The following is a 17,678-nucleotide window of genomic DNA, read 5'->3' as shown; positions in this document are numbered from 1 at the left end:
TTTTAATTTTTTATTATTTGTGGTTTTTGAGTTATTTAGCTCTCCAGTCTACAATTTCAGCCATCTGGTTGCTAGGGTCCAAACAACCATGCAATGATTTGAGGCTGAAATATGAATAGAAGAGGGTCTGAATAGAAAGATGAGTAATAAAAGGTAGAAATGACAATAACTTTGTAGCCATAAAGAGCATTTTGTTTGTTGATGGGGTCAGTGACCCCCCATTGAAAGCTGCAGAGAGTCAGAAGAAGCAGAAGGCAAATAATTTTAAAAAATGATAAAAAAGAAAAAATTAAGGCCAATTGAAAAGCTGCTTAGAATAAGCCAATCTATAACACACTAAGGGGGTTATTTGCTAAAATCCAAATTTATCTCATTGTTTAAATAAAAAAGCTAAATTTTTTAGGAGTTTTGCCCGAAAAACCCAAATTTATTGGATTATCAGACTAAACCTAGTACAGACCATGATATCTTCCAATTGGGATAAGGACATCTCCCATTGACTTATACATAACCTCGACAAGTCTGAGATGGCGGATTTTCGGATTCGGCTTTTTGTATAATAAATCTCTAAAAATTTAAGTTGTTTTTTTCCTCTAAAAATTTGAGTTTTTGCCCCAAAAAGCCAGACCAGATAAATTTGAGGTTTAGCATAAAACCCCCCTAAAAGTTAACTTAATGGACAATCACTTCTTTAATCCCCATTTCTTATTGTAGCTTTGCTCCAACTGGCTTCTCTAATGTTCATTAGTGATGTGCAGGCCAGCCCATACATACGGGTCAGGTGGTTTCTGGCCGACTTCTAAACCTTTGGGACCTATGCACAGGTTTGAGTTTAGCTCTTTTTCTGCTCTCCTTCCCGCGACTTTACTCTGCCGGCTTTTGGCTACAGAAGCCTCCATTTATAGGCGCACACCTGCCAGCCCCCTTTTCATGAAGTCAGAGATGGGTGGGTCGGACAAAAGTTTATATATGGAGGTGCTGACCAGGTTGGGGTCGGCAGCAGGTGGATTAGGGTTGGTTGCGGGTTGAATTTTGCAGGTCGGCCGGCACATCAATAATGTTCATGATCCTGTCCAACCCCTGCTATTGCATCTTTGCTATTCTTCTCCAATAACTGATCTATGCATATCATCATCATTTACATATATACAAGATACGCAGACAAGACACGCAGTCTTTACCTTAGTTATAACAAACAGGGTATAAATGGTGGATAACAAACAAGGGTTACAGAGTAAATAGGATTAGAGGGCCCTACAAATTAGAGTTTACAAACTAAAGGTTACGGTACAATTGAGTCAATTTTGTGATTTTTGATACAGCAATGATTGATTAATTAAGGTACATTGAATAAACAGGTGGGTCTTTAAGGAGCGTTTGAAAGTTTGGAAAAAAGGAGAAAGTCTGACAGCTGGAGGCAGAGTTCCAGAGAAAAGAGAAGTCTTGTAGTCGAGAATGGGCAGAAGTGAGGCGAAGATCAGAAGCAGAGCGAAGGTTGCGTGAAGAAGAGTATTTGGAGATCAGAGATGAAATATAGGGAAGGGCTTCATTATTAAGGGCCTTGAATGTGAGTGTTAGTAATTTAAATTTGATTCTAGAGGAGATTGGGAGCCAGTGAAGGGACATGCATATGGGAACAGCTGATGTTGAGCAGTGAGATAGATGAATGAGTCTAGCAGCCGCATTTAGAACAGACTGGAGTTGTGAAAGGTGACTTGTTGGAATACCTGTGAGGAGTAAGTTGCAGTAATCAAGGCGGGAGATGAGAGACTGAATCAGTGTTTTCGTTGATTCTGAACAGAGATATGGTAGTATTCGAGCAATGTTGCGCAGTTGAAAACGACAAGATTTTGCAAGTGTTTGAATGTGTGGTGAAAAAGACAGATGTGAGTCTAGGATAACTCCTAGGCAGCGTGCCTGTGTGGTGGAATGAAAGGTGGCGTTGTTTACTGTCAGTGATATCTGAGGGACAGAGGGACAGAGTTCTGTTTTTGAAAGGTTCAGTTTCAGGTGGCGCTGAGACATCCAGGAGGAGACAGCAGAGAGACAGTCTGTGACTTGGGAAAGGACAGAATTAGAAAGATCAGGAGTAGACAGGCAGAGTTGTCATCAGTATAAAGGTGAAACTGAAGTCCAAACGACTGAATACATTTTCCTAGCAAAGATGTATAGAGAGAGAACAGCAGAGGGCCTAGAACAGAGCCTTGAGGAACTCTGACAGAGTGAGGGAACATAGTAGAAGTAGAGTTAGAGAAGGCAACTTTAAAGGATCGGTCAGACAGATAAGATGTAAACCATGGAAGAGTATAGAATGTCTAGGAGGAGTGTGTGGTCAACTGTGTCAAAGGTTGCAGAGAGATCTAGAAGGATTAATATGGAATAGTGACCTTTCATATCCTCACATTTGGCCTGATTGTTTATCCCAATCTGTATCTCCCTCTTACAATATCAGAGGTGAAGTGTTTTTTCTGAAAGTTGCCAGGCCCCAAAAGGGGTGTTGGTGAAGACCAATGCTGGTGGAGGACTCCTGCTTTATGTAAGGGTAAAACTGCATCTAGCGGTTCAACTGGGCTCACCCTTCACTGATTCATGGCAGGAGCAACATTATACTATTGCTAATGCATCATACAGGTATCGGACCTGTTATCCAGAATGCTCGGGATCTGGGGTTTTCCAGATAAGGGATTTTTCCGTAATTTGAATTCCTCATACCTTAAGTCTACTAAAAAATCATGTAAACATTAAATAAACCCAAATAAACACAATAGGCTGGTTTTGCTTCCAAGGATTAATTATATCTCAGTTTGGTTCAAGTACAATGTACTGTTTTATTAAAACAGAGAAAAAGGATATCATTTTCAAAAAATTTGAATATTTAGATAAAATGGAGTCTATGGAAGATGCCCTTTCTATAATTCTGAACTTTCTGGATAACAGGTTTACGGATAACGGATCCCATACCTGTAAAAGTAATGGTATCTCTTTAATCCACCAGCTGTGCAAACCACATGTACTTCAGCACTAAGCAAATCCCTAATGTTCTGCACATTGCCCCGGCCTTTGCTCCTCCTTGTAGTCAGCCCACTGGTCAATCAAGTCAAAAACAAAGATATCAGGGGCACATTTATACAATGCCATATACACAGTAAATGAACACTTACATAAAACAGAAAAGATTCCATATGCTACGAAATGCAAGCAAACATATATCACCTGTACTCAGATGATGCAGAGCAGTATTAATCATAATCAATTGCTATGAAGATCCGTTTTTTAAATCTGAAAATGTAATTTGTAGAACAGATTGTTCCGCTTTTAATCCGCTACAGAAGTGAATATCTCTGCAAGATAATGATTATTTTTATACAGATGGTGAACACTTACTAAATACCTTTTCCTCTGCTCTGCACAACAGAATACTCGATAACTATTCAATTCTATTTTTCTGGTCTTTAAATTCCTGAAGTATCATATATATTTTACCAATGAGACATTTATACAGCGACAAAAATGAAGGCAAAAAACAGCAATGTACCAAATCCATATTTTCTGGATTCAGCTGGATCCTCCACAACAAATTCCTCCCAATACAAAACCAATTGTGAACACCACTTTTCACCTATCCAGGGGCAAGACACGGCTTGGAAGATGTTTCATCCCTTCCTTTTCCTCCACTATGTTATAATTGGTTGTTTTAAGCAACATCAATGGGCAGATTTATTAAGGGTTGAATAGTAAATTCGAATCTTTTTTGGTTTCAGAATTCACACATTGGAATTTTAATCCCCCGATTCGAATGTGAGATTTATTACACCGCGATCATGGAAACAGTTCTAACTTTAATATTCGCCACCTAAAACCTGCCGAGTTAATTTACAAGTCAATGGCAGAGTTCCTTTGAACCATTTGAATATGTTTATTGCCTTCCTGACATTCAAGTTTTTTTTTTCTGGGGAAAGATTTGTTTCAAATTCTATTAGAATTTTTGGGTCGGGACTATTCCATTGAATATTGGAGGGCAGATTTATTAAGGGTGGAAGTGAAAATTTGAATGCTAATTTCTTTTGGTCAAATTCAAATTATGAATTATCCAAACTCGATTTAGGTTTTAATTCGATTTTCAAGATTTATAGTACTCTGGCCCTTTAAAAACTCAAATTCGACAATTCGACTATTCGCCACCTAAAACCTGCCGAATTATTGTATAAGTCAACGGGAGAGGTCCAGGGATCAGTTTGGTGATGTTTGCAACCTTCCTGACAATCGAGTTTTTTAAATTTGAATCAAGTTTTTATAATTCGATTGAGTTTTCAGGTCGTTAAATTTGTTCGTTAAATCATGTAAACATTAAATAAACCTAATAGGATTTTGCCACCAATAAGGATTCGGGGAACAGTAACAGCAAAAACTGAAAGTGTATCCAAGTAATTAAAATATAATGGGCTGTTAGCATGCACTGGAAAAACTGGCCTGTTTGTTTCAGAAATACTACTATAGTTCATATAAACAAGCTGCTGTGTAGCCATGGGGGCAGCCATTCAAGCTGGAAAAAAGAGAAAAGGCGCAGGTTACACAGTACATAACAGATTCAACAAATCGCCATTGAATTGGACAGACCTTATCTGTTATCTGCTATGTAACCTAAGCCTTTTCTCCTTTTTTCCAGCTTGAATAGCTGCCCCCATGGCTACACAGCAGCTTGTTTATATGAACTATATTAGTGTTTCTGAAGCAAACAGACCGCTTTTAACAGCGCATTCTAATAGTATATTATATGTTAATTACTTTAAAACACTTTCATTTTTTGGTGTTACTGTCCCTTTAATTATATCTTAGTTACCATTAAGTACAAGGCACTGTTTTATAATTACAGAGAAAAAGGAAATCATTTTTAAAATTTTGAACAAAATAAAGTCTATGGGAGACGGCCTTCCCGTAATACATGAATTTCTGTATAATGGCCTTTCAGATAATGGATCCTATACCTGTACATGTATGGGAACCGAATTACGGAAAGGCTGTCTCTCATAGACTTTATTTTATCCAAATTTATAAAAATTATTTAATTTTTCTCTGTAATAATAAAATAGTGTATTGTACTTGATCAAAACTAAGATATAATTAATCCTTATTGGAAGCAACCCCAACCTATTGGGATTATTTAATGTTTACATAATTTTTTAGTAGACGTAAGGTATGAAGATCTGAATTATGGAAAGATCCATTATCCAGAAAACCCCCAGGTCCTGAGCATTCTAGATAACAGGTCCCATACCTGTACTAGGAAATATACTGCCCAGTATGATAAACTGTTATTGATTATTATTGGGGATCTCACTCAGAGTCAGGACAAGTAGTCCTCTGCAGATTTCGGCTTGCTCCCCTCCAAACTGTACCCCTCAACATATTCCCCCAAGATACTGTTCCAGCCCTGAAAACTTCCCTGTCATTACTGGTACCCTTATTTGCATCTTCAGCACCTCATTTGTTGAACAAAGATGAAGGAAAGCCAGAGCAGGGAACCTCAAAGTAAGGAGGGAAGTAGGGATACACCGAATCCAGGATTCAGTTCGGGATTTAGCCAGGATTCTGTCTTTTTCAGCAGGATACTGATTCAGCCGAATCTTTCAGTCTGGCTGAACCGAATCTGAATCCTAATTGGCATATCCAATTAGGGGCGGAGTGGGAAATTGCGTAACTTTTTGTCACAAAACAAGTAAGCAAAAAATGTTTTCCCCTTCCAACCCCTAATTTGCACATGAAAATTAGTATTCCGAATCGGTATTTGATATTAGGTTCGTCCTAATCCAATATAGTGGATTCGGTGCATCCCTAGAGGGAAGGGATACTTAGTTACTATTTAAACCTGCAAAAATGTGGCCATGTCATTCTTTGGGGTATATTTATCAAAAAGTGAAGTTAGAGGTCACCACAGTCCTCTAGAGTGTAATTCCGCCACTCTCTATACATTTGTTTGGGGTTTTTAAAAGAGTATTTATCAATGGGTGAAAAGTTCATCCTTTAATAAATACAATACGCCTTTCAAAATTCCATAGAAATGAATGGAGTGGCCCCTTTGTCTCCTACATGAAAATAAATTGATATTTCAAAGTGCACAATGAGCTTTAATTTTACATAAAGTACAATAACCATGCAGTTAAAGTGGACCTGCCACCCAGACATAAAAAGCTGTATAAGAAAAGTTATTTTCAAATTAAACATGACATCCAAATTCTTTTTTTTTTATGAAAGAGTTCATAGCTGTTATAAATTCATTTAAAAATCTCAACTGTCAATCAAATATTGCCTGCCCCTCCTAAGGCATAGAGGCGGGGGAAGCAATTACTTTCACTTTCCATTCAGCACTTCCTACATGTCACTGCTTTTCCCACATTCCCCCGTTCTCTTAACCATTTAATTATGTGGCCAGTCCATGGGGATGGATGTCAGGTCCCCCATTCTTCATCTCAAGATTCTGAGATGATGCAAGGCTTGCCTTAATAACAGTGTCTACAAAATGGCTCCTGCCTGCTTGCTATAATTATTAATTACCAGACGGAAGGAAACAAGATTTAAATAATTTATACAGTGTAATTAAAGTTCATTTTGCTATAAAATAGGATTCGCAATATTTTTTTTGGGTGACGGATCCCCGTTAATAGAAATATCAAGTCACATATTTACTAGCACACAAGTTTCAAGGGCAATAGTTGTTTAACTGCTCTATCCTGCCGACTCCTATTTGGTTTTACACAGTCCCCTTCAGGGTGTTGGCAAATTGAATGGCAAGCCAGCTATTTTACCATTTAATAGTGGCATGAAGCCACTTCCCATTGCTTTTTGGATTTGTATCCTGCAAATAAACTGCAGCAAAACAAACAGGAGTCGGCAGGATAAAGCAGCTGTGGGTCAGGAGATTTTAACCTATACAAAGTCTGTGTGCAGCAAACACATTCCCTGGGGAAGGAAGCGGAACATTTACAACATACATATTTCTATATTATTCCCAAAAAGCTTCAGAGAAACGTCACGTCTCATTCAGACTCAGCAAGGCAATGAAGGCTGCAAAAACGTCACTGCTATAGTACCGGTCCCTTCATGCACACTTAACAAATAACCACATCCCGTGGCTAAAGGGACAGCGAATGATGGGTACAAATGTGTTATGGTATTAAAAGGCCAATTTTCTCATTTGAATAGTAACTGAGGAGAAGATTTACTAAAGGGCAAAGTGGCTAACGCTAGCGTCAATTCGCTAGTGTTACTACTCGCAGGGACATTGCCAATTTACTAGCAGGCGCAGGTGACAATTCGCTAGTGAAACAGACAGGCGCTAGCGGTCATTCGCACTCTATCGCCAGGCGACAATTCGTAGTGGCGAATGGACGTTACTCCACAAATTCACTAAAATGCGGATTTTACTGAACGTTACCTCTTTCAGCGGACTTGCCTTCGCCAGCTCAGACCAGGCAAAGAGCAATGGAGTACTTAAATCTTCTTCAATCCTCTGTCACTTACATCATATTCTGTGAGTGGAAAATGCATTAAAGTTCAAAAAAACGCTGGCGACTTTTCCTTAATTCAGAGTGATAGGCTGCAAAACAATACAGCGAAAAGTCGCCAGCATTCGTGGCCCAGTACGAAACTCTGCACGTTTGTGAATTGGCGTTGTCTAAGTGATTTTTCGCCTGGTGAAGTGTTGCGCTGGGTGCGAAGTGGACGCTGAATTTTTGCCGGTCAACAGCCATTTATTAAGCAGCTTACTATGCTCAGCCCCCAGTTCCCTAGATGTGCCCCCCAGAAATGCAATGTCTTCCGTGCCCAGCCAGCTGAACATTACAAAGAAGAAGATTCTTTACCAGGTTCAGATATAAATATCACTTCTTAACACAAGAGACCAATTTAATGAAGCTAATTATGTGTCTGTGTTTAACGATGTTTAATCATCAACTCTGAACTAATTATTTCAAGCAAACGGCATCCCGAAGCTCAAATGTCGAGGTAATGGGGCTGTCGTTGTGTAAGGATGGAGGATGAACTGGCATAACAGAACAATGTTTGGCATGATCCTGATAAATAGGGCACTGATTAGTCTTTTAATTAAAGGGGTCATTTTATCACGCTATTGCCCCATAATTACCCAAGGATTAATTGTGTTAGACTTCCTTTTGATATACTGATATATTTATGAAAATGAGAGTATATATACGTATAAAGTCCCTGCCATAAAGCAAAGAAAGGGCTAATGTTGTTTGACAGAAAAAGAAATCTTTAAAAGGCTACCAGGCTACCCTATGGAAGCAAAAATGAATAAAGTAAAATGTACACAGTATTACAAATATTTTTCTGTCTGGCTGAAAATCAACACATGTTACGTGGGACACTTCTACCCTGATAATGATCTAGTGAGTAATTCTAGGGATAAAAAAGCGCTGGTGTTGTCGTGCATTTCTCATTTAATGCTGCAAGAGAAGGCAAGGCTGTTTCAGTTACTTCTGAAAATGCTGAAATATGTTGGTGGAATAACCAGCACCATCAGCTAGAGTCCTGCACAGGTCCAACTGGAAGGACTGGTGCCCTACCCAGCCCCGCTGACCCCTAACCTGACCCTCACCCACCACCCAACACATCCCTCCCTACCCAGAGCCACTACCCAACCCGGACCCTATAAGTTAAACTTACCGTCCGACCCGGGACCTGAGAAACGGTCATCATAGACCAGAAAACACTAGGAATAATCGCACACATTTTGCTGGGTACCCAGGTGGGTCATCCGCAGATAACCCGTATGGTCAGGGAATCAGGGATTTTCTACCCAGAACCCGACCACTTTGTGGGTATTCTGCGGATACCTGTCCCAGTGCAGGACTAAGCCTAACGGCACTAATCAGCCTAAGTGCACTAATGAAAACTATTTTTTTCAGTAGGGATCTAGGTAAGAAAGGGGTTGTTCACCTTCCAACACTTTCTGTTCAGTTGCTTTCAGTCAGTTGACCAGAAATAAAGACATTTATCAATTACTTTCTATTTGTGGTGGTTTTTCTAAAATTGAACTTTAAAGTTTCATTTTTCAGCTTCTTCTGCCTTTCTGATCTCTGGGAGGGACGCCTACTCTGTAAACCGTTCTAAATCAATACATTTAGTTGATACATTTCTTATCTTTGTCCCTGCTGAGCAGAATCCCTGCGTTTCATTAAAGGCAGATGTTATTGTTGATAGAATAGTTGCTGATACTCCACAGACGCTGCTGAGAAATGTATCAACTAATGTAGCAAATTGTAACAGTTCAGAATCTGCACCTGGATCACTGAGCTGACAGACTCAGACATCAGAGACAGGAACATTAAACTTTAAACTTAAATTTTGGGGGAAAAAAAAAGAAAAGTGGAACGCAATTTACAAAAAAAAAATCTATATTTATAGTGAACAATCTAAGACACCTGAAATGAAAAAGTGGTTGGAAGGTAAATAACCCCCTTTAATGCCCTGGTCTAAAAATCTCAGTATTGGTTGAGCAAAACAGGGAAACTAAAACTACTCCATGTTTAGGTCTTATCTACCATGTACCAGTATACAGCCACTACTTCAACCTTAAGGTGGCCATACACTATAAGATCTGCTCGTTTGGCAAGGTCGCCAAACGAGCGGATCTTAACCCGACAAGCCCACTAACGGCGGGGCAATATCAGATGAATCCGAACATTCGGCCCTGGGGCACAGTACAGTACTACGAATGGGCTTCGACGGGTCGCAGGACTGCATCAACTAGCAGATGCGGTCCTGAATCATACGAAAAATCAGACTTGACCGATATCTGCCCGATTTTTGGCCTGACATCGATCAGGAGGACCCGTCGGGAGCCCACACATGGGCAGATAAGCTGCCGAATCTGTCTAAAGGACCTTTAGATGTGACTATTGGCGCGAAATGAGTCAGGAGGGAGTGGTTGACATGAGGTAGGCAGACTGGCGGGGTGACACTGCTTTGTGGTGTGATATGTTTGCAGTTTAATCAATGAGATTTCTATGGATATGGATTAATTGCACAAATAAATGTTTTAAGGGAGTGGCTGTGCACATTTCGCACGTCTATGTACAGAAAGACACTTGGGCTGCTGCTTTTTTTCAGCTTTACAAGTTGAAATAAAAGGAATGAAAGAGTCAGGATCTAGAAAGTGGTTTTACTTACCCTGGAGCTACAGCAGGAGGGATAACAAGGATAAAGTGGAGCTTTGCCGAGTGCAGGGCTTCCCCGATGTGTATCAGCAGGTGAACCAGCTCTCTGTGGGGGGCAGAAAGAACTGATCAAATATCCAGTAGAAAGTCAGGCATCAGACTCCCTCTGCTTTTGTACTCATAGAAAACAAAAACTACTTCTTCTCCCAGTATTAATATTAATAAGGAAAGGAGATTTAAAATAAATAAATAAACATAGAGGTATGGAACTCTGTGTATAGAAAACTAATGCTAAGTACTAAAGCAGGAACATCAAAATAGCAGCGTTAAGGTCATAATGTTACTGTCACTAGTCAATTGGGAGCTTTATAGCTTTTTATTGTTTTACATATTTCAGGAATAGAAAAAGAAAAAAAACAAGTAGAATGCACAGCTTTGTACAGCTCTTTCCATCTAGGGCTGGGGTAGAAAAGCAGATGTGATCCCTCCATCCAGAGAAATTGAACAAACACCCCCCCCTCCCAAAACAGCCCCACTCTCTGTGCCACCTACATTCACAAGTGCCCCTAACTCAATGGGCTCATTTATCAACGCTGGGCAAATTTGCCCATGGGCAGTTACCTATAGCAACCAATCAGTGATTAGCTTTTTAAAGCCAGCTGCAAGTAGAACAATGAATGCAGCCCTTGGTTGCCAAGGGTTGATAAATGACCCGCCAATGTGCTTTAAAAAGGCAGAGTTACACAGTGAGGTTGACAGCACAAGAAAGGCATGTACTAAATTTCTGCCATAGGTGGTAAATACTGAACTCTGTAGTAGCGATGTGCGTGTGGGCCGGCCCTAAATCCACAGGTCAGGTTGGTTCCGGCTGGCCACCACAAAAAATTCTTAGGGTAGCGGGTGGGTTGAAAGTTTCCTTCCGCTCTCCCCGCTGGCGTCTGGCTTCCGTTCCCTGAATTTATAGGCCTGACACGCCCCTTTCATGACATCACTACGGAGTAGGCAGGTATATGAACAGAGGTGGCGGAGCAGGCCGGGCAGGGTGGGAGCAGGTTAGGGTTGGGTGCGGATCCAGGAAAGCTCAACCCATACATCACTACTCTCAAGATACTGTAGTATCTTGCACCCACTGGTGCTCTCTAGCTTGGGAGATATTTAGGCAGACACCCATGTACCACAGCCTGCATGTCCCTTGTGAATAAAGCACTGCTGAATGCAGGCAGCACTGTATTCATGAGAAAGATACAAGTCACAAAAGTGCACATCCAATAGAAATTTGCACACATTTAATGCACTCTGCCACAAACTTTCCAATGCATCCCATGTCTCTACAAGGAGTGAAGAGAGATTTTGATCAACAGTATTGTACAGGTATAGGATCCATTATCCGGAGAAAAGCATTATCCAGAAAGATCCAAATTACAAGAAGGTCATCTCCCATAGACTCCATTTTAATCAAATAATTCCAAATTTTAAAACATATTACCTTTTTCTCCCTTGTACTTGATTCCAACTAAGATATAATTCATCGTTTTTGGTGGGGAAACAACTCTATTGGGTTTATTCAAAGTTGTAATGATTTCTAGCAGACTTAGGGTGTAATCTACTAAAATCTGATTTTATCTCATTTTTTCAATAAAATAAGCTCGACCAAACTCCCATACCTGTACTTCAGACCTATGTTACATCCCTGAGCCTATTTAAAGCAAATGTTAATTGGAGAGTTGCCTTTACTGATATTTATTAAGCAAATGTAGGACAAACGGTTCCATTGAATATTCACGTACGGGCTAGACCAAAGTCCCATCCACAAATTTTTCTTATTTATCATTATAATAACTCGAATAAATCAGATTGGAAAAAACGCAATAAAATCGAGTGAAAACCTGAAACGTACAATTTTTCCGGCCTTTTCTTTTTTTCGGGCTTTTGTCTGAAAACAATTTTTTTTTTCGATTATCAGGCTAAACCCAGGGCAAACCACGATATTTTCAAATTGGGATAGGGACATCTCCCATTGACTATACATGAACTCTGAGATGACGGATTTTCGGATTCTAGATTTTTGCAGCATCTGGGCATAATAAATCACAATAAATTCGAGTTTTTGCCCCAATAAGCCTGACCGGAAAATTTGAGTTTTAGTACATAACCTCCTTAAAGTATGGAAATCCAAATTATGGGAAGACCCCTTACCCGAAAAAGCCTCAGGACTCTAATGTTCTGGATAATAGATCCCATACCTGTACTTCAGATCTATGTTACATCCCTGAGCCTATTTAGGGCAAATGTTAATTGAAGAGTAGCCTTTACTATTTATTAAGCAAATGTGGGACAAACGGTTCCATTGAATATTCACGTACGGGCTGGAACAGACAGAGCAAAATTCAAAAACGATTTATTGGAATGTTGACAATGTTTTTTCGAAGTGGTTGTAGGACCTTTTTCTGTTCTCTTATAAAACTATTCTTTTAATATATAAATCATTTACCTGCTCCATTCATTCACCCACCAAATGAATCACTTGCTCACAATAGTCATGAACAACAAATCAGCAATCAGTTTAGAGTCGTTAAGTGCAATCTGAGTGTAATTTTAGTTCTTAGGGAAAATATTCATCTGCAATGTTTGACAGTAACCATTCAAGACTATGCTTTACCCTTACTTCAGTTACCCAATCAGATTTACTGGCAATGCATTACTGTTCTGTCCAAGTGGGGGCAGGACAGAATGGTAAAGTTTCAATGACATATATTTGGTATCTTCAGACACTTCTATGCTCCGTTTTATCTCTCTTCTCACATTTAGTAATATAAATGAGCAGGGAAGCCTCAGGCGGTGCTTCCTGCAACAGTAAATTTTTCATTCCATCCAGCCCCTGCATGTACAGACATAATAAGGCACTATTATAACACATTTATTATATACTATTAAAATTATAAATGGAAACTGCAAATGTGCTTAGAAGAGAACACTACATTAAGATGTATGTGTAGGTAAATGTCCCCTTTAAAGGGGGTGTTCACCTTTGAGTTAACTTTAAAGGGATACTGTCATGGGAAAATTTTTTCAAAATGAATCAGTTAATAGTGCTGCTCCAGCAGAATTCTGCACTGAAATCCATTTCTCAAAAGAGCAAACAGATTTTTTTATATTCAATTTTGAAATCTCACATGGGGCTAGACATATTGTCAATTTCCCAGCTGCCCCGAGTCATTTAGACTTGTGCTGTGATAAATTTCAATCACTCTTTACTGCTGTACTGCAAGTTGGAGTGATATCACCCCCCTCCCTTTCCCCCCCCCCAGCAGCCAAACAAAAGAACAATGGGAAGGTAACCAAATAGCAGCTCCCTGACACAAGATAACAGCTGCCTGGTAGATCTAAGAACAGCACTCAATAGTAAAAACCCATGTCCCACTGAGACACATTCAGTTACATTGAGAAGGAAAAACAGCAGCCTGCAAGAAAGCATTTCTTTCCTAAAGTGCAGGCACAAGTCACATGACCAGGGGCAGCTGGGAAATTGACAAAATGTCTAGCCCCATGTCAGATTTCCAAATTGAATATAAAAGAATCTGTTTGCTCTTTTGACAAATGGATTTCAGTGCAGAATTCTGCTGGAGTAGCACTATTAACTGATGGGTTCTGAAAAAAACATGTTTTCCGATGACAGGATCCCTTTAAGTATGATGTAGAGAGGGATAGTCTGAGATAATTTGAAATTGGTTTTCATTTTGTGGGTTTGAGTTATTTAGCTTTTTATTCTGCAGCTCTCCAGTTTGTAATTTCTGCCATCTGGTTGCTAGGGCCCAAATTACCCTAGCAACCATGCACTGATTTAAATAAAAGACTGAATTATGAATAGGAAAGTCCTGAATAGAATGATGAATAATAAAAAGTAGCAATAACAATACATGTGTAGCCTTACAGAGCATTTGTTTTTTTAGATGGGGTCAGTGACCCCCATTTGAAAGCAGGAGTCAGAAGAAAAAGGCAATTAACTCAAAAAGTGTAATATATAAATAATGAAGACAAATTGCAAAGTTGCTAGCAATAGGACATTCCATAACATACTAAAAATTACGTCAAAGGTGAACCATCCCTTTAAGTTCTATTATATGTCCCCTTTAAATGGGTTGTTCACCTTTGTGTTAACTTTTAGTACGATGCAGAGAGGGATATTCTGAGATCATTTACAATTGGTTTTCATTTATTATTATTTGTGGTTTTTGAGTTATTTCGATTTTTATTCAGCAGCTCTCCAGTTTGAAATTTTAGAAATCTGGCTGCTAGTGTCCAAATTATCCTAGCAACCATGCAGTGATTTCATTAACTGACTGGATTATGAATAGGAGAGGGTCTGAATAGAAGACAAGTAACAAAAAGTAGCAATAACAATACATTTGTAGCCTATTTGTCTTATGGAGCATTTGTTTTTTGATGGGGTCAACTGGAAGCTGGAAAGAGTCAGAAGAAAAAGGCAAATAATTAAAAAATAAAAAAAAGTAAAGTAATATAAAATGAAAGCCAATTGAAAAGTTGCTTAGAAATGGCCATTCTATAACATACTTAAAGTTAACTTAATGGTGAACTACCCTTTTAAAGGATGAGGAAACCGTAAAAATGAATAGGACTAAAAATGCCATGTTTTATATACTTAACTTATTGCGCCAGCCTATGATCAGCTTGTCAATAACAGCAATGATCCAGGACTTCAAACTTGTCACAGGGGGTCACCATCTTGGAAAGTGTCTGTGACACTCACATGCTCAGTGGGCTCTGAGCAACTGTTGAGAAGCTAAGCTTGTTGGCTGTTGCAAATTATTAAGCAGAAAATTAGGTTGGCCTGTAATATAAGCTGATGCTAATGCTACAGGGCTGATTATTAAATTCTGATGCTAATTGCACTGGTTTTTGTGCTGCCATGTAGTAATTATCTGTATTAATTACTAATCAGCCTTATATTGTGACATTCCTATTCTATGGGCACATTTACTTAGCTCGAGTGAAGGATTAGAAGGAAAAAAACGTTGAATTTCGAAGGGTTTTTTTGGCTACTTCTACCATCGAATTGGCTACTTCGACTACGACTTTGAATCGAACGATTCCAACTAAAAATCGTTCGACTATTCGACCATTCGATAGTCGAAGTACTGCCTCTTTAAAAAAACTTCGACCACCTACTTCGCCACCTAAAACCTACCGAGCACCATTGTTAGCCTATGGGGAAGGTCCCCATGGGCTTTCCTAGCAATTTGTGATCGAAGGAAAAATTAGAATTCTTTCGAATCGTTCGATCGAATGATTTTTCCTTCGATCGTTCGATCAAACAAATTGCGGTAAATCCTTCGACTTCGATATTCGAAGTCGAAGGATTTAACTTCGATATTCGACCCATAGTAAATGTGCCACTATGTGTACTGTATATTGTGAGTGGGTCCCTAAGCTCAGTAAGTGACAGCAGCACAGAGCATGTGCAGTGAATCAGCAGAAAAGAAGATGGGGAGCTACTGGGGCATCTTTGGAGACACAGATCTTTACTGCTAAAGGGCTGTGGTTGCCTTGGGCTGGTACAGAAGCCCAAAACATAGGGGTAAATTTATCAAAGAGTGAAGTTCCGCCACTAGAGTGAAATTCCGCAGCTCTCCATTCATTTCTATGGGATTTTGAAAGGTGTATTTATCAATGGGTGAAAGTGAAATTTCACCCTTTGATAAATAGGCATTTAAAAACCCCATAGAAATGAATGGGAAGTGGCAGAATTTCACTCTATTGGCGGAACTTCACTATTAACTTCACTCTTTGATAAATATACCCCATAATGTACAACATTTCCAGTTCCTTCTTTAGTTTAACTTTCCTTGTCCTTTAAGCAGAAAGCACCCTGTAGATGAGCTGTAACATAACTGGGTCAATATGAAGTCACCTCATGACTCGGTATGAGAGATAGTGAGCGGTACAAAGATTCTGCGTTGGGAACACAAACAGGCAGAGAAGTGGCGGTGACACACACTGGGTACAATCAGAGTTGTGGCTGAGAGAATATCTTTTAGGATCTGTTAGAAGTTATAGCAAGATGTGTCACATATATTACTGTATTTCCCTTTCCTTCATAATAGCTGTCAACTGAATCGTATCCCCTTGATTAATAGCTTTGTTCCAGTCGTCCGTGTAGAAGTGCTGCCTCAGCTTCAATTGTGGCACCTTCCTCTCTATGATGTGCCACAACCAAATGAAACACAAAAGAATACATCTTTCCATCGGATCAAAGGAAGAAAACGAATGTACAAAATGCTGTATGCGCAGATCTGTTACATTTAATCCCCGCTCTTAGGGGGGTTTTGTTGGGACCAAAGGGCTATAATGCCTTGAGCAACTTCATGGGCATTTTTGAGAAAAACGGAGAAGGCAACCACATTGCTGTGTCTGTGTCCTAAATCCCTACAATCTTACAATTTTAGCTCTGTATTTAGAAATGTGCAACAATACCTCCCACAAACACCGCATTCTGGGTTTGGTTTGGACATCACTCCGGTCGGCACAAAACAGCATTGATTTCATTTTATACATTTTATATATATAAATGATTTGTCTACAGATTCCCAAATCTATTCTCAAATGCATCTCATTAAAGGGGTTGTTCACCTTTGTGCTAGTAGAATGTAGAGAGTGTGATATTCTGAGACAATTTGCAATTGGTTTTCATTTTTTATTATTTATGGTTTTTGAGTTATTTAGCTTTTTATTCAGCAGCTCCCCAGTTTGTAATTTCAGCAATCTGGTTGCAAGACCCAAAATTCCCCTAGCAACCATGCACTGATTTGAATAAGGGACTGGAATATGAATACGAGAGGGTATGAATAGGAAGATGAGTAATAAAAAGTAGCCATAACAAGAGCTGAGCATTTGTTTTTTGGATGGGGTCGGTGAACCCCATTTTAAAGAGTCAGAAGAAGAAGGCAAATAATTCAAAAACTATTAAAAAAAGAAGACCAATTAAAAGTTGCTTAGAATTGGCCATTCTATAACACACTAAAAGTTTGCTTTAAGTTGAACCACCTTCTTAGGCAGTGTCCCTTGACGGCCCCAAAATATAGCTGCATTTATTTAACTAAATTTAAAAGGTGACTCTTTAGGAACTTTGGCTTTAAAAGAGAGCTAAACCCTAAAAATTAATGTGGCTAAAAATGCGATATTTTTTATACTGAAATTATTGTACCAGCCTAAAGTTTCAGCTTGTCAATAGCAGCAATGATCCAGGACTTCAAACTTGTCACAGGGGGTCACCATGTTGGAAAGTGTCTGTGACACTCACATGCTCAGTGGGCTCTGAGCAGCTGTTGAGAAGCTAAGCTTAGGGGTCGTCACTAATTATCCAGCAGAAAATGAGGTTGGTCTGTAATATAAGCTGATGCTACAGGGCTGATGCTAGTTGCACTCATTTCTGTAGTAATTAGGCATGCACCGAATCCAGGATTCAGTTCGGGATTCGGCCAGGAT

The 17,678-nt window shown here is 39.3% G+C and overlaps 1 protein-coding gene across 2 annotated transcripts in view; it reads right to left on the bottom strand.

Moving 5' to 3' along the window:
- chid1.L (chitinase domain containing 1 L homeolog) overlaps positions 1–17,678 on the bottom strand; it is a 207,742-nt gene that overhangs the window by 147,721 nt on the left and 42,343 nt on the right. For both annotated transcript variants that reach the window (XM_018256826.2, NM_001094061.1), the window contains 1 exon segment: positions 10,189–10,281. In XM_018256826.2, the coding sequence (XP_018112315.1) occupies positions 10,189–10,281 (93 nt within the window).

This window comes from Xenopus laevis, chromosome 4L (assembly GCF_017654675.1).
Source record: "Xenopus laevis strain J_2021 chromosome 4L, Xenopus_laevis_v10.1, whole genome shotgun sequence".
Taxonomy (NCBI): Eukaryota; Metazoa; Chordata; class Amphibia; order Anura; family Pipidae; genus Xenopus; species Xenopus laevis.
This window is presented reverse-complemented; position numbering and strand designations above follow the sequence as displayed.